A 23,488-nucleotide genomic window follows, 5' to 3' on the forward strand; every position below is an offset into this window, starting at 1 on the left:
TTCAGTTAATGAATTGAGAATTTTTCAGCTTTTATTAAACTTCTGTATAAGCAGAAATGGAAAAATTAATTGAATATATTAACAATTGTTCACACAGAATCATACATTTAATTCATACGAAGTATTGTATGCCTGAGAACAATCTATTTTATAGAATAGTTTTAATATAATTATAATACAATAACTATCAATAGAATTATGATTATAAAGATGAAAGATACTGTCTATGGTTCTATTTGTTTTAAAGACAGTCAGGTTAATGAATTGCAATGAGAAAATTCTATACACTATATCAGCTTGGTTAACTTTCTGAATAATTTCTTGGATCAAGAGATATTTTTTGCCAAAAGCTGATTGTTAATTCATTACAGAAGGACTTCATGCAGAAAATTATTAAAGGCCCTTTTCAAAAATACATTTAACAGATTGATGCCTTAGACTAATTTAAATGAAGTGTTTTAAGTCACTTTAATAGTGGGATTTAGACATCTGAGTTGCATACATTTTTGGAAAAATTGTCCCAGGATGAGCAGGAAATCTGAATTGTTTTCCAGAAACTAGTAGCTCTTGATATACATATATATATATATATTTAATATTATACTTCCTGATTTTAAAGTTAACCTTAACATTTGGAAAGTGTAGGCAAATAAAATAAATTTGCACTAGGTGGTGGAGCGATGCAATTAGGCACGTTTGTTATTTCTTTAGATGTGTGCGCAAATTGAGCATGTTATGTGGCTGATGAGTAGCGCATTTTGCACTCTTCAAGATTTTCATGACATTTAGAGGCAGTACAGGATGGTGTAGGGGAAAGAGAAAAGAAAGTTTCATGCAGAGGCAATTATTATTTATATTAATTATATAAGTATTTTTCTTTAAGTTTTCTGATCTCTTCTTGAAAATTCTCTTGCCTCAGCAGGCTGAGATACATTTCAGTTTGTTTTCATTTGGCAAAGATACAACACAGGCATTAAAAAGCACATTTGGTATATGTGCACTGGATTCTACTGTACAATAAAACTAACATTTTGACAGAGTTCCACTGGTAATAATCATATGTGAATACATCAACTGGAATTTTTCCGCTGTGGATCATTTCTAAAAATTCCATTACAGTTTTTAGTTCGTGATTACACAGGATAGTGTGGAAGGTCTAATAAGATTTGGAAATGCAGCAGAGGAGCAAGGAGAGGATGTTTCAGGTGACTTCACTGCATGGAAGCAGTTGTCTGTGTGCGTGCACAAGAGGCAAGGAGAGTTTTCTATTACTTAAATAATGTTAATTTTTTCCTTTATTTTTTGCCCTAGCTAAATACTTGGAAATTTCTTGTTAAAAATCATTCAACAATTGCTAAGATTCTAAAAAAAATTGGAAATATGGAAAATAAGTTCTTCTGTGCACTTTTCCAGATACCTTTTTTGTGTACGTGTGTGTTAAGCATTGGTTGTGTAGAACTGCTGTCTACATCTGGAAGCAGGTAGTATACATCTGGGAGTAGGAATGCTGTCCCTAAAAATGATGCAGTCTGGAGAGCTGGGATGAACATATTAATGGATCTTTTCAGCTTTTCGTCTCTAGGAGAGCATGCAGGAAAAAAAAGAAGGCAGAGCCATGCTACATTTGAGCCAGCGGGTTATGCATTTAACTCAGGCAGTGAGATGCAAATTACTAATAGTGACAATAATTAGCACTTACAGAAGTGTGTGAATTTGCATGATTTTAAAACCAAGCAGCGTGCTGAACCAAAGAATTAGGTGGAAATTTATGATCTATCTTGCACAGAAAATCAGCAGTACAGAGAGAACACTTTTGCTTCTGTAACTTCAACTTATGAACATACTGTTTCAATTGTTACCTGGCAGTTCCCTTCTATCTGTCCAACACTCACAGTAATACTGTGTTTGTATGTTTGAAAGATCTTTTTTTTTTTTTTTTCCTCACACCGGAATAAGCTTAGCTCATCTGATTAAAAATATCATTACTTCTTAAAAAATGTGTCTTGCTTTAAGTTAGCCAGACAAGACACTTCAATTTCAAATACACATTTTCTGCACTGTTCAGACAGAAGTGAGATGTCCCGATTTCTCAACAGGTTCTGCTAGTAAGCATCTCTCCACTCCTGACAAATCTTAATGATGTGCGGAGATGTATACATTTGGATCTCAATACTAAACTAAAAATTTTGCTAATAGTGTGCATGGCAATCACTTAAGGTATGTTACAAAGACTGGAAAATTATGGGAGGTTGGTCATTATAGTCATATATATATATGAATTCAAATTCCATCAGCTGCAGTATGCTTTTCTGCTGAAGGGTGCACTAAATGTAAACTATCATTTCAGAGAGAATACATTAAGCAGAGTATTAAATGTGTTGCTATGGTGTGAAAAATATTTAGTTTTACTAGCAATCTTTGTTCATTTTGTTAAATGCGTTTTCAGGAAACAATCTTAACAGAAAGGATTTAAAATGATTTATATAAAAAGTTAATATGCTTTGTCAAAACATGGAGCCAAAAAAAAAAGTTCCTTCAGGTTTGTTACGATTTATATAGACCTGACAAATTTTTCTGCTTACTTTTCATGTAATGTAAAAGTCTGAAACTGTTTTAAACAAAAAGGTCAAAAATCTTAATTACGAGAACCAATGCTAGAATACCTGACAAAACTTGTGAGAGAACTTTCAAGATTTCTGAATCTAGGGCTCCATTAAATCTCCACTAGAACAGGAGAACATTACAGAGTGTTCTGCATGTCACTATTTCAGTTATTTCATTTTCCCCTCCTTAGGATTTATCGCTTAAAACCGCTTCTGTTTCATTTAGATGAGAGTTTCTTGAGTACCTCCACAGATATTTGTGCATCACAAGAGGGAAGTGTATTTCAAGCAGACAAGAATCAGGCTGTTTCAAGTTTTACTCACTGGCTTTTATCTTGTGAAATGACTTTTTAAGAAAACTGAATTATTATTAATGAGTGGAAAAGACAATTGTTCATAGAAATGTATTTCTGGTAAATTAACTGAGTATAACTTTGCACAGAACTGTTTTTACATTAAATTGTTGACCTTTATTTCAAACAATAAGAACCAAGCTTGAGAGTACAGAGTACTGCCACAACTTCTTCTTAGTAGTTTCCAAGTAAGACAGATCTAACAAAATAAATTGTGAGGAAGTTGAATAAATTTACTCATTGTACTGAACTTTGCTAGATTCTTATTTGGGTGTGTAGGCCCAAATACTGTGACAGGTTTCTGGATTGTAAAATGCCAAGTGTCCTCTCATACAGAAATTTGATTTTCTTTAGTGCAGTGTTGAAATCATTTGAGGTACAGTTTCAAATCTCCTTTGAAGCACAAAAGATAAGAGCTCTAAAAAGAATTAGCAAATAGCAACCATCTTGTCAAAGATAAGACTGTGTTACGAAAAGAAAATAAGAGAGTGAGGCTGGCAGTATAAGCTGCAGGCTCAGAATGGACAGAGGAGTGGGCGTTGTTAGTGGCTTTCACAACGGCATAAGTCATGGGGGACAGTGGTCAGTGTGACAGGTTTATAGGAACGCATGGTGTTGATACGTGGTTTCTCTGTCACAATGATTCCTGTAAATGCTACTGATGGGTTCTGGTGAGTAAATAGTTAGTCATTTACTGTTATCAACATTAAACTATTTCTGGTTTTGTGTTTACTTAAAAAATGATACTTAAAAAATTCTAAATCCATCCTGATTGACACTGAAATGCTCTTTACATGAAAGTTTGTTTATGGGCAGTGATTCTTTTGACAGATTTACAAGTGCCTGTGGAGTTTTAAAAGACTATTGCCCAATAGGCATTAAGTGAGGGACATTCTATTGTGTAAATATTTTCACTTATATTGGGGATTTTTAAAGAACTTTTAGAGCCAAATACTGCATTAAATCTGAAGACAGTGGCAAACTGATAATCAGCAGTTTCCAGCTTTGTTCTAATGTTTTCCTAATGGTTTCCATTTCTATGGCCAAGATTTGCAGTGGGTGAAGCATGATGTACATCCAGCAACTCGTTCACTTTTTTTTTTTTTTTTTTTTTTTTTTTTTTTTTTTTTCAATAGCTCATTTAGAAATAAACAATTTTCAAAAAGTAGTATATTGCATTTTATTTGGCTAACATATAATACATGTCAAGAAAAGGAATCAAAAGTTGGTTACAGTAACAGTGAATTTGCATATGTTTGGACCCATTAATGCTGAAAAAGGATGTTCGTTGCTTCCTTGAAAGATTACTTCGGAATGAGTTGATGAGAGAGGAAGTGCATGTGAGGTATCAGATTCTTCAGAATTCTATCAGATTCCTCAGAAATTCAGAAATTTTTTTCTTTCTTAGAAGGAAACTTCCTAGAATGTACATATATTTCAAAGAAAGAATATTTAATAGAATCCTTACCTCAGAATCATTCTAATAAAAAAAAAAAAAAACTTGCTGATTTTTTTTTTTAAAGGAAAATGTTTCCATTGCAGATCATATGAGAACAATACCTGAAGAAATCGTGTGAATGTCACACATTATAGCATTTTTAGCAAAGAAAATCAGAACAATTAGTGGAACTTTTCAATTTTCATTTAATAATGTTTAGCCAGAGTTAGTAGGCTTTATAAATATATATATAAATATATTTTAAATAAATTTTTGAATAAATATTAAGAAAGTATTATCAAAATTAGTCTTCTTAAGTTTGGTGAAAATTAACTTCCAAAAACCTTTATATTATGTTGTAGTACTGAGATAGGTCACAGAGTAGTGTGATAGCCTTTCACAAAAATTGCAAATTGAGGTTGACAAAACCACCTGACTTTTACGTGTAGGATTCAGCTGCTGTTTTAATGAAAGCACTTGGTTTAGCCCACAATTAAAATAATCTTCCTTTTCTGAATGTCTTTACTTGTATCTAGTTTGTGATTTCTTTGAACACACTTTCAGCGCTGTTTTCCAAAGGCAAGCTTGATGAAGTTCCTAGGTTCATAAGCCTGAAAGATGCATCTGTTTTGTGGTCGTAGCCATTGCTTTGTTATATTGGAGAAGGAATCATTATTCTCCATCGTGTTCTTCATTACTGAGGGGGAGACTGAAAAAATAATGAACACATTTCAACAGGGCTATACCATTTTTGAGACAGCAGCTCAAGCTGAAGTTCATAACGTCTTCAGCCACTGAGTCCATATCTATGTTAGCAACTAAATAAATTGAAGATTTATTCAAATATTTCAATGCAGTTGAGTTTAAACAGAATTAGATAACTTTCTGCTGCCTAAAAAAAGCCATTTCTTTTCTCTGTAGACCAGAAGTATAGGTCATTCACTGGAGTCTAATCTAAACTCAGAGTCAATTAAAGGTGAATTAATCAGTACAGGACAAAGACGTTACTCTTACAATTGGCAGTTTTTTACCCAATCACTGTTGTCCTTGATTTCCATTGCTCAAATCTAAAACTTTCTTATGGCCCTTCAGTTCATTTTGACAGTTATCTCAAAAACTTCAGGGATTAGACTTTTGCTCCAGATAGTTCAACCTAGGTAAATATTTTCATCAAAGTTGCCTAATGGTATCATTTTAAAGCTTTCCAATAGTGTAATTTCTTTGTCTTCTAGCATTTACTTGAATTCTTTTGTCTCTTCCAGTTTTATTGCTTCAAGATTACATAAGCAGTGCAGACTGGCATTTCATCTAATCTCATGTGATTTCAAACTTAGAGTTTTAAATCAGCACCTGTGGTTGACTTATTCTACATTATGTGTCTCATTTGCTCTTCTCTGATGTGCCTGTCCTCTTACTCATCCTGTCCCCTCACTCTAAATATTGTTCTTGTTATGGTTTTTAAGATTCTACTAAAGAAATCACCACCCTAATCTACTTTCCCATATTTTTCTGTAGTTTTTGTCATCTAATTATGGTAAATGTTAGTCTTTCCTATTCAAAAATATTTTTATTGAAGGGGTTTTTCATATTCTTTCTTTCTGACTTAAAAGCAATTTGTCCTAGGCTTGATCATTTAAATATGTGCATAGGACATATCTGAGTAACCTTTGTAATAATCTTGTGCTATTAATGCTTATTGGAAACATCTAGGATGCTTTCAATACTCAAGACAATGTATTAGTAGCACTGCTTATTGGTTTAAAAAAAAAAAAAGCACCTTTCCAGAGTATATTGTTATACATACAGTGGTTGTTTATATACTCTAGTTATACGCGTTTTCGTATATATATTTGTATCTGTATCTATTTGTACAAATTTATTTCATTGCTATAACATAATAAATGACTTGCAATAATTTCAACCTAAGGTGATCATATTAATCATGCATATTTTATAAGTACCATATATCAAATGTCTCAACATGATGTGTACTATCTGCCTTTTGACATTTTATATTGCTTTAAAATAAATTCTAAATATTATTTTATATAAGATTTTCCTTTTAAAACGTATTGATAATTAGGCACAAACTTGTAGCTGCTACTTTGTATAAAATCTCAGTTGGAAAATTAACAGTAAAATCTTGGGTATTTCGCTAGATTTTTTTTTCTTCACAATGTGATGTCCATCTTCTTCCTAAGTATTACAATTTCCTTGAGCAGATGTAGAAAACTCCTTTAAATTCCACAAATTAAAATGTTACATAAATTTCATTCAGAGTATGATATGAAGTTTGAACTTTTAATTGTAAGAGGCATGTACTTTCTGGAAATAGTCTTAAAAGTCTTATAGACTTTGATTTCTGATTTGCCTAATTTCATAGAATCATCATAGAACCATTGAATGCTTAGGTTGGAAGGAACCGTAAAGTTTATCTAGTTCCAACACCCTGCTATTGGTAGGGTGCCACCCACTTGATAGGGCTGCCCAATTTCAGTTATTAAAGACGCATAACAGAGCAGCTAATAAAAGATTTTCTTTCCCAGATCTGCTTTGAATTGATACTTTTATTATTTCTGACTGCTCTCTGGCAGACAAACAAATCTATATTAGCTTCAATTTCAACATGCTCCAGGTTGCAAGACTAGACATTAAAGATGTAGTTAGACTGTAGCCTAGAGCGTTTTATATCAGCTTTGGAGCTCCTCAGTAATTTCTTAGTCTATCTACATGACTTGTGAAAGGATGTTAGAGTAAAATACGTACTTAAGTGAGATATCAGCATTTGTTTATAATAAAAACTTCCATGGTTTATTTCTATTGTTTATTAAATTCTCAATTAATTGGAAAGCTGTTATTGCTGAGCAAGTTCTGGTGGCCCAGCATTATAGGCAATGCAAATAGTTGAGGAATATAATGTATACATATGTTTTCAATTTCCATTGATATTTTTTCATTGCACTGAAAACTTGAAATAACATAATGTTAATTTAAAATTCACAGTTGTTTTTCTCACCATTTTGTATTAATTTTTTTGCTGGAATAAGTTGAATTATATAATGGTGGCAGCAATGTGGTGTGAAAATGTTTAACGCAGCCAAACTTTAACTACTAGATTTGACTCCAAAATAAATTTCTATCTAAATTTAGCTGCTAAGGAATGAAGAGTTGTGGAAAAGAAATCCGATAGTAGTTCATAAAATTGGTTGCTAAATGAAATATAATTGCATTTTTATTTTCAACAGTCTAATTTCAACTCTAATGTGGAACGCTTGAACCTTCAAAGTTTAACAGGAGTTTTAGGGAAGGGAGTTTTTTATAAATTGGCATCTCATCTGGTCTTAAAATAACAGACTAAGTAGTAAACAAATTACAGCTATATGTAAGTTGTTCCTTACAGAGTTGTCACATCACATCATTTCTCACATTTCACATCATGGCCTGTAATTTCAATGCTTAAATAAGGTTAAATTCCTGCATTTCTGTTGGAAGAAATGCTTGAGTATAGAATGACTGGCACTGATTGATTAAAATCAATTCAGATATAAGGCAACATCCATTCACATCAGAACAAAGTTTGAAGCTTTAAATACCATGTAGAATTAATGTGTGTTGTAGGCTGTTAAAGCAATAGGCTTCAGCTCAGAGCTGGAGTATTACAGCAAACAAGACATTAGTAAAGTTCCACTCTTTAAACACATGAAACATTTTCTAATTGGTATACTGGTCCAGCATCAATGGTTTTTATCATCATGTAATGGCTGGATTCAATAGTGCATATTTATTTCCACTACCTCTAAAATATGTCTAGGTGACTAATTTAGATGAAGACTTTTAAAGTGTTGATATCTACCAGAAACGGCTCTCGACTTGTTTTTATAGCCTCCGAAAAGCAAATGAAGTTAGTTTGCAGAGAATCTTCAGAAGAGCATCTCCAGCCCTTCAAGGAAAAATTAGAAGAATTCTTCCAGAAAGGTAAAGACATTTTAAAATATGTATATATTGGTCAATATTGTAATGTTTTACAAAGTGTTCTATATGTAATATAAGCTGTGTTAAGTATCTATTGTCTCTTCAAATTCCTACTATCTGTTGTGGATTATATTCCAAATATGCCTAATATGCGTTCAGAGTAATGGATACACAGATCTTAGACACCATTTATCAAAGGTAATTATTTCCTTGATCTCACACATTTCTTATTTTCTGTTTTATCTTTTATCATTATATTTAGGTAATTATATTCATCGTAGACTTATCAAATAGTATTTATGTCCTCAAGTCTATAAAAGACTAGAATAGAAAATATCTTTCCACATATATACATGAGGTAATGTGATTTTATATCAATGGTATAGCCATTAATTGACTAATTAGATTTGAAGATTTTGCCTAAGGTGAAGGAAGTGATTTACAAGGGCAGAGTCCAGTGATAAGAGGGATGAGATCTGAGGGTGCCTTTTCACAGAATCACAGAATCACAGAATTGTAGAGGTTGGAAGGGACCTCCAGAGATCATCGAGTCCAACCCCCCTGCCAAAGCAGGTTCCCTACAGTAGGTCGCACAGGTAGGCATCCAGGCAGGTCTTGAACATCTCCAGAGAAGGAGACTCCACCACCTCCCTGGGCAGCCTGTTCCAGTGCTCCGTCACCTCACTGTAAAGAAGTTCTTGCGCATGTTTGTGCGGAACTTCCTATGCTGCAGTTTCCAGCCGTTTTCCCTTGTCCTGTCTCCACTCACCACTGAAAAGAGTCCGGCCTCGCCATTCTGCCCCCCACACCTTAGATATTTATAGATCTGGATCAGGTCCCCTCTCAGTCTCCTTTTCTCAAGGCTGAACAGACCCAGTTCACTCAGCCTTTCTTCATAGGGGAGATGCTCCAGGCCCTTCACCATCTTCGTGGCCCTCCGCTGGACTCTTTCCAAGAGATCCCTGTCTTTTTTGTACTGGGGAGCCCAGAACTGGACGCAGTACTCCAGATGAGGTCTTACCAGGGCAGAGTAGAGGGGGAGGATCACCTCCTTTGACCTGCTGGCCATGCTCTTTTTAATGCACCCCAGTAAGCCATTGGCCTTTTTGGCCACAAGGGCACACTGCTGGCTCATGGCCAACCTGTCGTCCACCAGGACACCCAGGTCCCTTTCCGCAGAGCTCCCCTCCAGCAGGTCATCCCCCAACCTGTACTGGTGCATGGAATTATTCCTTCCCAGATGCAAGACTCTACACTTGCTTTTGTTAAACCTCATCCGGTTTTTTTCTGCCCAGCTCTCCAGCCTATCCAGGTCTTGCTGAATGGCAACACAGCCTTCAGGCGTGTCAGCCAATCCTCCCAACTTCGTATCATCGGCAAACTTGCTGAGGGTGGCCATTATCCCCTCATCAAGGTCATTGATGAAGATGTTGAACAAGACCGGACCCAGCACAGACCCCTGAGGAACACCGCTGGGTACAGGCCTCCAACCGGACTCTGCACTACCAGCAACGACCCTCTGTGCTCTGCCAGTCAGCCAGTTCTCAACCCACCTCACTGTCCACTCATCTATCCCACACTTCCTCAGCTTTGTTATAAGGATGTCGTGGGGGACAGTATCAAATGCCTTGCTGAAATCAAGGTAGACTACATCCACTGCTCTCCCCCTATCCACCCAGCCAGAGACAACATCATAGAAGGCTACCAGGTTGGTCAAGCACAACCTCCCCCTTGTGAACCCGTGCTGACTACTCCTGATAACCTCCTCTTCTTCCAGTTGTCTGGAGATGACATCCAGTACAAGCTGTTCCATCACCTTTCCAGGGACAGAGGTGAGGCTGACTGGCCTATAATTGCCTGGGTCTTCCTTCTTGCCTTTTTTGAAGACCGGGGTGACGTTGGCTATCTTCCAGTCTTCAGGCACCTTCCCCGTCTTCCAAGACTTCTCAAAGATGACAGAAAGCGGTTCAGCAATCACCTCTGCCAGCTCCTTCAGCACCCGTGGATGAATCCCATCGGGTCCCATGGATTTCTGAACATTGATGTTGCCTAGGCGCTCCCGGACCACCTCTTCCCTGACAGAAGGGGGGTCTTCCATTCCCCAGATCCTCTCACTAATCTCCAGGGTCTCAGATTCCCGAGGGGGAGCTTTTTCACTGAAGACAGAAGCAAAGAAGGCATTCAGTATCTCCGCCTTCTCAGCATCCCCCATTACCAGAACACTCCTGTCACTTAGCAGGGGAGCCACATTCTCCCTAGTCTTCCTTTTACTGTTAATGTACTTGAAAAAACCTTTTTTATTATCTTTTATCCCCTTTGCCAGATTTAATTCCAGGCGGGCTTTAGCCTTCCTTGTCGCATCCCTGCAGACCCTGACAACATTCCTGTATTCTTCCCAAGTAGTCAGACCCTTTTTCCACATTTCATGGGCCTTCTTCTTTCCTTTGAGTTTGTGCACGAGCTCCTTGCTCATCCACACAGGTCTCCTGCCACCCTTTCCCGATTTCTTCCTCACAGGGACGCACCAATCCTGAGCTTGGAAGAAGAGCTGCTTAAATGCTGACCAGCTCTCACAGGCCCCCTTGCCTTCCAACACCCTAGCCCATGAGACAGCTCCAAGTAGGCCCCGAAAGAGATCGAAGTTGGCTCTCCTAAAGTCCAGGATAGCAATCCTACTTTTTGCTTTACTTCTTCCACTCAGGATCTTGAACTCCACCATCTTGTGGTCACTACAACCCAAGCTGCCCCCGACCTTTACTTCCCTGACAAGCCCTTCTCTATTAGTGAGAATAAGGTCCAGCAGTACCCCTCTCCTCGTCGATTCCTCAACCACCTGCATCAGGAAGTTGTCTTCAACACATTGCAGGAACCGTCTGGACCGCGCATGCCTGGCCACATTGCTTTTCCAGCAAATATCTGGATGATTGAAGTCTCCCATAAGCACCAGCGCCTGGGATCGTGACGCTGCTTCCAACTGTTTGTGGAAGGCCTCATCAACCTCCTCCTCCTGATCAGGGGGCCTGTAGCACACACCCACAACGGTGTCAGCCATACCAGCCCGCCCCTTGATTCTTACCCACAAGCTCTCCACTGCTACACCACTCTCCCCCAGGTGGAGTTCAATACATTCAAGCTGCTCTCTTACATAAAGAGCAACTCCACCACCCCGCCTTGCCGGCCGATCTTTCCTAAAAAGCACATAGCCCTCCATGACAACATTCCAGTCATGTGAGCTGTCCCACCACGTCTCTGTGATCGCAATGAGATCATAGCCATGTGACCGCACGCAGATCTCTAACTCTTCCTGTTTATTTCCCATACTGCGCGCATTAGTGTATAGACACTTCAGGGAGGCAGCATTCCCCTGCCACACTCCATCCCTTCGAACTCCACCCTCGTCACCCATCAAGTTCACTTTTGAGCTTTGAACTACCTGAACCTCAGCAGTCCTCATTTTGTCCCCTTCCCCCTTCTTACTTAGTTTAAAGATCTTTCAATGAGGCCTGCCAGCTCCTGGGCTAGGATCCTTTTACCCCTTGTAGACAGTTGAGCTCCATCTGCAGCCGTCATGCCAGGAGCCGAGTAAATTGCCCCATGATCAAAAAAAACAAAGTTCTTCTGCCTGCACCATCCTCTAAGCCATTTATTGATGAGGAGGGCTTTTTTGATCCTCTCAGAGTCCTTCCCCGCCACTGAAGGGATAGAAGAGAAGATCACTTGCATTCCCGCACCATCCAGTACCCTCCCCAGACCCTTGAAGTCATTTTTGATTGCCCTTAGGCTTCTCTTGGCAGTATCATCACTGCCAACCTGAACTACCAATAAGGGGTAGTAGTCAGACGGGCGAATAAGCCCAGGCAGCTTTCTAGAGATGTCCCTGACCCGTGCCCCAGGAAGGCAGCACACTTCCCTCCGGGTGGGGTCAGGATGACATATCGAGCCCTCAGTTCCTTTTAGAAGGGAGTCTCCTACGACTATCACCCTCCTTTCTTTACCAGAAGAGGCGGTCTTCAAGCGTGGAGCCGACCGCCTCTCCTTAGCAAAGCTCAGAGGCTGTTCCACCACCTTGTTCTCAGCCTCCTCACCCTCCAGTTCCAGGGTTTCAAACCTATTACTTAGGGGCACCTGAGGAACCGAGGTAGGTCGGGGAGGGCGCCGCCTGCGTCGCTGAGGTGGGACATGCTGCCATTCCTCTTCTCCTCCCAAGTCAGCTCTCTCGTTTTTACTACGGTAAGGCAGAGAGTCCACTACAGGCTGGGGGTTGCAATCTCTGCTTGTTTCTTGCAGAGAGTTACACCACCAGTCTATCTCCCTCTCGCAGTCCCTAATGGATCTTAACCGCTCCACCTCCTCCCTAAGCTCTACCACAAGGCTGAGCAGCTCATCCAACTGTTCGCATCTCACGCAGGTGGCATCCCTCCCATTGTCCCCCGGCAGCAGCAGACTCAGGCACTCCCTGCAGCCAGAGACTTGGACCGCTGCAGATCTGGGCAGTCCCTCTGTCTGGGTTGCCACAGACTTGTTGGAGCATGCCCGACGTCTCGTAGAGACCATGTTTGAACTTACAGTCACTGGGTCAGTGAGTGGGAGAGCGGTCACCTGCCTTGAAGCTGGTCTCCTTGCAGGGGAGTGCAGACAGGGGTACCTTACAAAAGCACCACGTTAAGACAGCCTGGGAGAGAGCTGTACTACCTCCTTCGCTGTGCCTCAGGTGGGCAGCGACGTGTCGCTGCCCTCTCGAGGGCTTTTTGTAGCGGCGATCGATGATTTTGATGATCAATACAAGACAATATAAATGTATATTGCTGCTATTGAAAAGGGCAGTCTTACTCTCTTCTGTTTTCCTACAGTGCTGCACAGATCAGCACTGTAGCATCTCTGGAGCAGTTCAAGGGTATAGATTAGGAAACAAAGATTTTTCTTTTCCAATATGTAGGAGTTGTTGAAGTAACAGAGTGCTTCAGTATTTCTGGGAATTATATTAAAAATTCTTAAGAAATAAATTTTACTAGGGGGCTAATATTTTCCCCTGGAACTGTGCTCAACTGCTCAACTTAAAAATTCGCCTTTTGAGAAATCAAGAAAACTATCTGAATCTACTAATCTAGGCAGATTGCTATTAGTGATCATTCAAATTGTTATAATTATTTCTGACTTAGCATATTCCATCTTATAAAGATCCTTCCAATACCTTTTTAATAATGTCATTTTATGAGCTTGTCTTATATTATTTACTGAGAGAAAACAGATGCTTTAAGAGTAACAATATTTGTTAAATTGTTTTGTTGGTTTTTTGGATATGTTTGGATATGTATGGATATGATAGGTTCTTTAAGTTTATTAGACAGTGCAAAGATACAAATTTCTTGCCACAGAACTTGTAAAACAAGAAAATTATGATGAAAATCTTGCATTAAAGCAGGACAGTTATCTTTGCCACTTGTTTACTGGAAATTTTTACATAGAGTTTACCAGTAATATCAATATTGAGATAATATTCAAGATATATCTACAGTACCTTTATGAACTCCAGTATGCTTCTTTATCTTGCTTGTCAGAGCACTGTAGCTCAAACTGGTGAGCTATAACACTATTTGGGTTACAAATCCAAAGCACAGCACCATACGAGCTGCTATGAAGACAATTAACTTCATTCCAGCCAGTACTGAAAATAGGAAAATGTCAACAAAAAGAAAAAAAAAAATCTCAAAAATGTCAAGAGTACAGCCTTAAGCATGGGGAATACACTGTGTTGTCTTCTCATGCTTTCCTTTGATATCTTTGTTATACTTGTTCTCATTTTGTACTCATTTTCATTAGAATATTCATGTACAAAGTCCTGGGAACTTCAGACCCTATAGTTGTTCACCCTTTACCTCCTTCAGTCACTTATCTCCTTGATTTGAATCTTTATAATGGGCGAGTGGTACCTTGTATGGCATTAGAAGGGAAATCCTATAACATCGTGCACTGAAGATACATGACAACTGTCTTGATTTATAATATTAGGATAGGTGTTGGACAAATTTCAAGAAGTTCAGTGGTTCAGTTCAGATAAGCATCTGGAAACTCAAATACTTCTCTAAAATTAGGAGTTAACTGATGATACCGAGCATCCGTTAAGCATCTGCTTTCAGTTTTGTTTGTTTAAAAAAAGAGTTGTGGATGACTTAAGCAAATGTATGAAAAAATAGTCTGTTATCTTCCTGCCAGCTCACAGCAAGTATCCAAAGCTCAGAAACTTCTGGCTTGGAAATAGGGCTGGAACTTATAGATACTCGTGTGTTGTTTTTTTTTTTCTCAAATCCTGATTTCCCATCATTTCTTCTCAGTGATAAATTGGAAATACTGTAGGGGGGGGAAAAAAAAGATTGATTTGCTTAACTGGATCTGTTTATATTTCCTAATTACAATTAATACCAATTAAATCTAGTACTTGCTGTGTTGTAATAAAAAGCACGCAGTGTTATGGAGACTGACATTCTAAAATGCAAAAGGGGATAAACTGTACTTCTGCTGATGTCAGTGCTGTTTTGTATAACTGACTTTAACATAGTCTAGTGCCTTCAGCAAAGAATTAGGTGCCAGAACCTTTAGGTTCTATTCCCAGTTCAGCTACTTGACATGTTATACTAGAAGAGTTGGTTAATCTCTTTTTCAGAGAGTCTTACTTTCCTGGTACACTGTATAAAATAATGATTCTTGCTCTTTTTAGTAGTGAAAGATGATCTTTGTCAAGTGTTACATGATTCCCACATGAAAGGTGCAAACTGTGTTAGTTCTTCATTAGCTGTATTTTATATGCTTATGCTTTTTAAAAGGATTTAGCTTGTACAGAAAACAAAAATAATCATTAATAGATTTAATAGTATGGTGGGAAAAAAAAGATTAGTTTTACTATAATTCATAGACATAAGAATTACCATAAGAGACTGAACACATGCTGTATTTCCAGTAAAGTTGCTGCATGTTGCTTTCAAAAATACATTTGTTATATTTTCCACGATTCACAAAAAATATCTTCAAAATCGTGACATTAACAGTTGGTTTGGTATACCCCTTAATTTATGAAACTATTGCTCAGAACTGCTTAGGAAAAAAACTCTTCTTTGAATTATTGATTGTCAATCAGAATTGTTAAACATATGTGAGAAAAGTGCAAAATGTTCTGAAAAGGAGAAAAGTAAGAGAGTTTGCTTATTGCAGCTACGAAGCTTGCTAGAAAGGGTGCTGGCCATCAGCCATTGTTGTTAGTTTTTCATGACACTTTTTATTCTCTTTCTGTCTTCTCTCAAGTATAATATGAACCAGAAAGTAGACAGCATACAAGAGCAGTCAACTAGCCCTAATAAAATTTACTTTTCACTTCCCCCTTTGACTATCTCATATTATTTGTCCATTGTCATAAATGTGGAAGTTTGTAACTCACATTCATCCAGGATCTTGCAAAATCTGGTCCCAAATTCCCCTTCATTGGTTCCAGCCTAAAAAGTATGTAAAAACTCTAATCTGGGCTGCATTTCCTCCCTCAAATACTGGAACGTGTGAATCAAAAAGTCTCTAGGCTTTGTAGCAGTTAGCCTAGGAAGTTCATAGCTGTCTCTTTTCATTTCTACAAGAATAAAGCATCTTGCTGATGGAAAATGTGCTATTAAAGGAATTCATTCCATTTACAACAGAGTCTGGGAAACAAGTAGTCTGATGTCAGAACAGAACAGTTTTTGAAAATCATTAATAGTGAGAAGGAATGCTATTTGGAAAAGCCACATGATACACTCAAGTGCCCAAGGTAACAAGATGGAAAGGGAGGGATTTGTCAATTACAGTAGATCTGCTGAGATCAATCTCATAATGGCAGGAATCGTCCTGCATATGGAATTCTAAACTTGCATTTGGATTAACAACACTGGTTAAGTTGTTGTTTTGCTACCATAACTGTTTGTCTTACACTATATAAGAGATGACTGTTGCTCAGTCATGGCACTGTACAGTAGAAAAATAGAGTCACAAACCAAGTGAGTCAGTGTACTATTATGTCAGAAGGTAGTATATTTTTCAGACAAGGTTAGCAAGCACATGGAAAATGTCAGTAAATCTGATTTTTACTGCTAAGTGATTTCTTAATAATTTTAGCCAGGCTACAGTAGCTACCTGGGCATGCTTCCAAACTGTTGTGCTTTCTAGTGTATTTCTAGAGCAGAACAGGAGCTTTGATCCACATCTATTTACTTGCCAGTTTGAATGCACTGTAGAGGATTGTTGAGGTAGTCCAGTGGGAAAGAAAATAAGAAATAAATTCTTTTAAGGCTAGCCCATTTCATTTGTATGTTAACTATTTTCTGTTTTGTATTATTCTTGTGGGAGTATAACTGAGAAATTAAGAAACATCATGAAAAAATTGTATTCAAGTGCACTGGCCAGAAGCTCTTCTTGATTTCCCTGACATGAGAATAGGAAAGATAAATGGGGACGCTTATCTGAACCTGTAAGAGACCAGGCTCCCTAAGCAGGCAGACAGATACCTCCTGACCTTTTCAAATATATGAAGCATTTTCATGTATATTGTTTGATCCGGATCACTGCAACTATATAAAGAACTGTCACTTCCTTTCTGGTATCTCCAAGCTTTCATGTCAGTTCCACCTTCATAACTTTAATTCCAGTAATGTAGTTTCTTCTAATTAAATTTAAATAACAAATGTTTGTTGTGATTCTATATTTTCTTACTCATTTGTAAGAAGACGAAATACTGAATGTTTGAAATCACTGGTCTTTAGATCATAGAGTTCAAAGCTAAACCTTCTCAATGTGTATTGGACTACTTTTAACGGAATCTTTTCTAAGGTTCTAAGGTAGTTTCCAGGAAGATTTTTTTTATTCTTCTTCATTCTTAATATCCTATTTTGTTATCATTTTAATCATTATCAGCTTACATTTATTTTCACTCAATTTTACTACTTTTAATTTGCTTCTTCAGAATACCTAATGTATCATCTCATAATAGCATTCAGATAAGGAAGTTGCCCCATGCCTTTTCTTTAACTCTATTTTTGTAAAGCATTTCAGCTGGCTAACTGTCAATTTCTTGTTATTTTCTGCTTGTTTCTGGATTTAAAAATGTTTTCTTCAATGTGGTTCTGATGCTATATATTTCCATATGAAGTACTTTATTCTCTTTATCTAGTAGTATCCATGGTATCAACCCAGGCATCCTTATTTTTTTTAATTTATTGACCTTGAGTAGTAAGAATCTGATAAAATAATTTCTTCTATTAAAGCAAAAAATAAAATTAAAAATCCACTCAAAACAGTTTTTCAGTCAAAGCTGTGTGTGTAGTAGGATGCTGACATATTTCAGCAGTGAATCAGAAGTCAAGAATACTCCAAGACACCATAATCAGTACAATTTTCACAGTTCGTGGTATTTCATATTTCTCACTTGCTGTTAGCAGGACATACCTTTATAAATTTTAATTCGGTCAACAATTAGGAAGAAATTTACATTGCTACTTATTGCCTTTAATAATCTGACAACATTATATTGGTTTTAAAATGGAGAAATTATGTTTAAAGTCTTTATTCTTAGCAGTTCATTAGAGATTTCCTGTAATGATTTCTCAAAATATCAGAATCCTCTGAAAAAATATTTTAAATTGTTGCTTCTCTACAACAAAATGTAGCATTACTCCTCAAGAAGTATATCCATAGAAGCAATGTTATTTTTAAGTCTTAGAAAAAAATATTCTGCCACATATTTGTTTTGCCCTTGTTTTGCCCTTTTATATTCCTCTACCTTAATCTACTTAATCTAATCTTAGTGTTATGGCACTTGCTTTCCATTCTCTTCACAAAACTCTTGAGTCCTTTAGTACTAAGTCAAGCAAGATTATCAAGAATTGTTTTTAAGGTGCATTGGCTTCAGTAACAATTGCCTTTTAACATCTGGTGTGTAAACTACAGCTGAAGAGCAATAGAACTTAGAAGCATCTTATTGTTTCCCTGGTCTTCTGTTACCTTCACTTATGAGGCTACATTTGTCAAATAAAAGGCGTACCTTTGTAAAAAAAAAAAAAAAAAAAAAAAAAAACACCAGTTCTACAAGGCATCTGACTGTCTTGCAGGATCTGTGACTGTTCAGTCTGCATATCAAATATTGGATCTTCCTTTTGTGAATAAACTGTATGAATACAAAGACTTTTAACTTCAAAGCTGTATTTTCTATTCAACTCATCATGACTCTTTTTTCCCCTTCATTTGTTTTCACTGAGATGTTTTATTATCTCTGCCACACATATGCAGTTCTCACATTAAACAGTGTGGGAGGATATTTATGTCCAGTGTCAAACATGAAAAATATGTCATACTTCCTTGCAGTGATAATGTTTGCTTATAACTTTTTATCCTTCCCAGCAATGACATTACAGACCATGCAAAGTTTGTGTTAAGATGTGGAACATTGTTTTATATGCCAGCAGCAGAATTACTTTAATCTTTCAAACTGTTTGTGACAGTCATAACTGTTTTCATCACTCAAACATTGTTGTATTTAAATACATGAAAGAGTGATTTACATAAATTGGCATGAGTCTGCAAAGCAGATCCTTATTGCTGTGGTACTCTGAGATTTTAGAGTTGGACAATAGCCTCAGTCCATAAGATACCAAATAAGGTGTCCCAGAATGTGATTGCATCCATATGCCTCTAAAAAATGCAATATTGACAGTGAGCCGATTCAAAGATTTTGCTCTGAAATGAATGATTCCCCTTACACTACTGAAAGAATTACCATCATTAAAGTCCTGAAAATTGATGTTAATTAAAAATATGGTTTCTCGGGAAACTTTCAATTGAGTACTTTTGAGACAGTTATACATAGATTGCTATAATCAGTTCCACTGTAATCATGACCTACTACAAAACTGGAAAACTAAACAACATTGAAATGTGTAACATATAATTTAGAAGTGCTTATAATTAGAAATATGATGTCATCCTCTCCTAGAAAACAAGGAAAGAATCTCTGAGATTTTTCTCTTTGATTGGCTTTGTTGCACTGAATCATCGTGGCTGCCACAGTGATTGGCATTTCAACATAAAGGAGGATTTTTTATTAATCATAATTGAGTGGCATAATTAATGTTAGTATTAATACCCTTAATCTAATACCAAAAACTGTGACGCGCATGCTTGCTCTAAAAAGTGTATCTACATTACTGATACCTCTAGTTTAATCATTACCATCTTGTCTGGAACTTAACATTTTAAGTTTTCATCAAAACCCTTATTTTCTTTCAATTAGCCTGGATTTCTTCCAGCACTCATATCATAGTCATATAGGTAAACCACATCTCAGGTTATTTGTGTTGGTTTTCCATACATTTTTCCTCTACTCCACCTGCTTTCTTCTTTACTGTCTTCTAATTAATTTCTTGTATGATTTCATATCTTCATGTGTCTGTACTACAGTGCTATTCATGTATGTAGTTCATCTGAATTTGCTTTGCTATTTACATTCTTGTCTTATCCTATTTGTGCTGGTATTGAAAGGCAGTGAACTAATAAAATTTAAATTCCTGAGAAAGCTTTTCTTGGTGGGAAATACAGATGCATATTAATTATTTTAGCTTATATATCCTGTGTAAACAGCTTGCTCATAGACAGAAAAATTTAGATGGGGAAAAGAGCAGAGTCAAGAAATTGAAAGGATAGGGGAAATTAAGGCATTAACTTAAATAAGGAAAACCCAAAAGCTTACTACCAAAATACATTAATACCTACCACCACAGTGGTCACCCTCAACTCATGTTTGCCCTATATCCTCTCTAATTTTACACCATCCTCTTTGGATTAAGCTGGGAAATACCCTTTGCTGCTACCATAATACAAATTGATTATGACAATAGCATGCTTAATCTGATTTTATGCATTTATGCGGAATTTTTCCTTAAACTTTTAAAGTTTTAGTATGTTGATTGTTTCTCTACATCATTTTTCATACCTGTGTAAACATACAAATATCCTGCTTTTGCATAATTGATACAAATACTAGTTGCTGAAAGTTCTGGCAGGAAGTTGCATCTCTGAAGCTTAGAATGCATTGTGGTGTAAACTGTGTTTTTCTTTGTTAAGCAATAACAGGCAAAATATGTAGGCCAGACATGAAATAGTTGTCAGAACGTGGCTTCTTTCTAGGTCAAAAAGACAAATTAATTTGACATCCAAACAATCTCAATATTTGAGGGGCAGTCTCAGGAATCTGAAGCTAGTTAAAAAAACAAAGTATGATGTTGCTACTGAACTCAAAATTCAAAAATGATGGAGTAAAAACATGTGAATGATATGGATGCTACATTGCTTCAAGATTACAACTTCTATAGAGGACAGACTTTTAATAAATGCAAGAGAAGTCTGATTTCACAGGTCACTTCAGTCTCTTCAGCAGCTACTGCTATGATCTCTTTACGCCTAGATGCTTGGTGCCAGGGCAAGATGTTTAGAAGAGTGCCATTACAATTTCACTGACTTTGTCCTGAAAACAGCACTCATGGGATTGCTTATTGAAAACTTCCTCTACAAAGTGTTGCTATCTCTGGAATAGAGGTGGTTTAAGGGACATCCTGGGACAGGCACAGAGAGCTGGCTTCAAACAACATGGCAGTGGCCAAGCTGAAAACTAAGAGGGTTAAAGAATATTAGACCAAAAAGAAAAACTGTTCTAGCAAATATATTTGTTTTGGTTGTTTGTAGTGTTGTCGGTACAGTTAATCAGTATTTGTCTGTAATGTGCCTCCTTACCGGGACTTTTGAACCAAGGGCCTAACAAAGCATTGACTTGTGAACTGAATAGGAATTAGATAAGGCGTATTTATGTATAAGAATACATAAATACTACACCTGGGATTTTTTCTTAATGTCAAGTTGGGCAGCTCCTGAGACAGAGAATCGCCAACCTTAATTGGGAGAGCTGACTGTACTTTTCTGTTAGAAATCATGACAAAGGTACTTTGACATTCCTACATTTCCAAATGACAGATATTTTTGATTTTGATTTAATTTTTTATTTTTATGTAATTTGCTATTATTTTGGTTTTGATGTGAATAAAGTAAATTAGCTTAAGATTTATTTAAATATCTCTAAATTTAAAAAAGATTTCCAGACATTTCATAATGTTTCTAAAAGCATTGTAAAATAGGTTGTTCCATTAAATATTTGATGTTATTCTTGTTATGTCTCAGTCTTAAATTAAGCTATGACAAGAATTTTTCTGTTGCCTGCTGTTCTCATTTCATCATGTAAGTATCTGAGTGCTTTCTAAGTATAAATAAAATGGCCCAACTAATTTGCGTTGAGCATGCTTTAATTTTCCCTTTTCCAGAATAGTAGTAGTCTTTTATTTAGAAATCTAGCAATTCTATCTTAATATATGTAACCTATGTGTTTATCGTAAAGAAGGCATGCTCAGTAAAGTTTCAGCCTTGTACTTGGAAACAGTTTGCTGTTTCGTTTAAGTGATGTTTTTAGAAGAATCTGACAAGACTTCTTAAAATTAATCTTTTTAATACACTATTTACTACTATATTTTATTTGAGGCAAGGAGTAGAAATATTACAGGTCCAAATTTGCCTTCTCTTTACATTTGGCTTCAAACTGCAGGCTTTTCAAACTAATAGCTAGCTAATTTTTCCCACATAAATACAAGTTGTAGAGGAACTAGTTGTAGAGTTAAAAGCAAGAATGAAGTACAGTAGTAATATGAAATCATTTGGTATATCCTTGTAATTTTGTAATGAAATTATTCCTCTTTTTGTGGGGGGAAATTTTTGAACCTATATTATGATTATGATATTTTTAATCACCTGTTTGTGTGCTTGTGTATGCATTTGTAGTATGCAAATAGTCCAACTGAGTTAGTTTTCCTGTTGTTGTGTTCTTTAAGTAGAAATTAAATGATTCAGATCCTTTGTGCAAAAACATAGGTGATTTAAACAGAATTTACTTATTTTGTGCTCATGATGTTTGATTAAGTAGTCCTGCTTTATTTTTTATATTTCCCACAGCAAATCTTATGATTTCATATTAAATACAAACCCTTATAAACAGGAAAGTTGCTAGTTAAAGATTTGGAGTAATATTGAAATAATTTATCTCTTGTATAACATGCTTTTTTTAAATTTACTTTCAATGTAACTGGATCCTGCGAGATGTTCTGCAAATTCAGTTTAGATTCATACATGATGAAGACTAGAACACTGAATGTCAGACGCCAAGTTACCTCAGCTTTAGTGATCTTAATAGATAATTGTGATGAGGTTTGCTGTTTACCCTCTATGGCTAATCTTTAATTTTGTAAGAAATTTTCAAAACAGAGAGTGTTCATTTGACACATTCCACTTCACTACAATGCAGTTATAGATGAAAAGAAAAAGGAAAAAAAATTGATAGGCAAAATCTGCTTTAATATTTCACTTGTTTTTCAGTATGAATATTTGATGTCAATACTGCAAATTTCTTTGATTTTCATTTTGATATGATTTATCCCTAAATACGGGTAGCCCTGCAGTCGATAATCAATTTAGGTCTGAAATTTCCCTTCCCCCCATCCTGTCTTTGTGGCTGAATAAAAAGGAGAAGGTGACTGTCATACTTCTTAACAGTACATTTTTAGAAGGTCAGAATGATTAAATTCGTTCTCAATAACGTAGGTTTTTTCTATTCATTCTTTTTTATTGACAGTCTTTGTTTCTTAAAGAGCTTCATTGCTTTTTTTATTTAAACAAAAACGTAGCAAAGAAACAGATGTGTCCCATATAAAATATGCCATAAATCTTGTTTCACAAATTCTTTTCTCTGAACTTTCTGACAGAAACTGTCAAATATCCACTTTAATTCAAGTATAAAATGTTCACTTTGTGTCATGGCGCCAACCACCATATGCTGGAATAAAGTCGGTAACTAGCAATAAAAAAAGGCAACATACGCACCTTTGAAACAGTACAAGCAATCAACAGTGAGAAAGGTCTATATAAATCTATGGAGAATTAATCTCAGCTTTGCCACTATCCTGCTGTGCATTTACAATGAGATTTTGCTCCCGACCACCAGAAGTGGCTTACTTTGCAGA

The 23,488-nt window shown here is 36.5% G+C and overlaps 1 protein-coding gene across 1 annotated transcript in view; it reads left to right on the plus strand.

The window, feature by feature from the left end:
* Positions 1 to 23,488, plus strand: part of LOC122179921 (formin) — a 120,494-nt gene that overhangs the window by 76,207 nt on the left and 20,799 nt on the right. Inside the window, exon 13 of the mRNA XM_042871171.1 lies at positions 8,277 to 8,369. Coding sequence (XP_042727105.1) covers positions 8,277 to 8,369 — 93 coding nt within the window. The remainder of the gene's footprint in view (positions 1 to 8,276; positions 8,370 to 23,488) is intronic.

The sequence above is a fragment of the Lagopus leucura genome, unplaced genomic scaffold (assembly GCF_019238085.1).
Source record: "Lagopus leucura isolate 7727_CA_CO unplaced genomic scaffold, USGS_WTPT01 Super-Scaffold_1, whole genome shotgun sequence".
Lineage (NCBI taxonomy): Eukaryota > Metazoa > Chordata > Aves > Galliformes > Phasianidae > Lagopus > Lagopus leucura.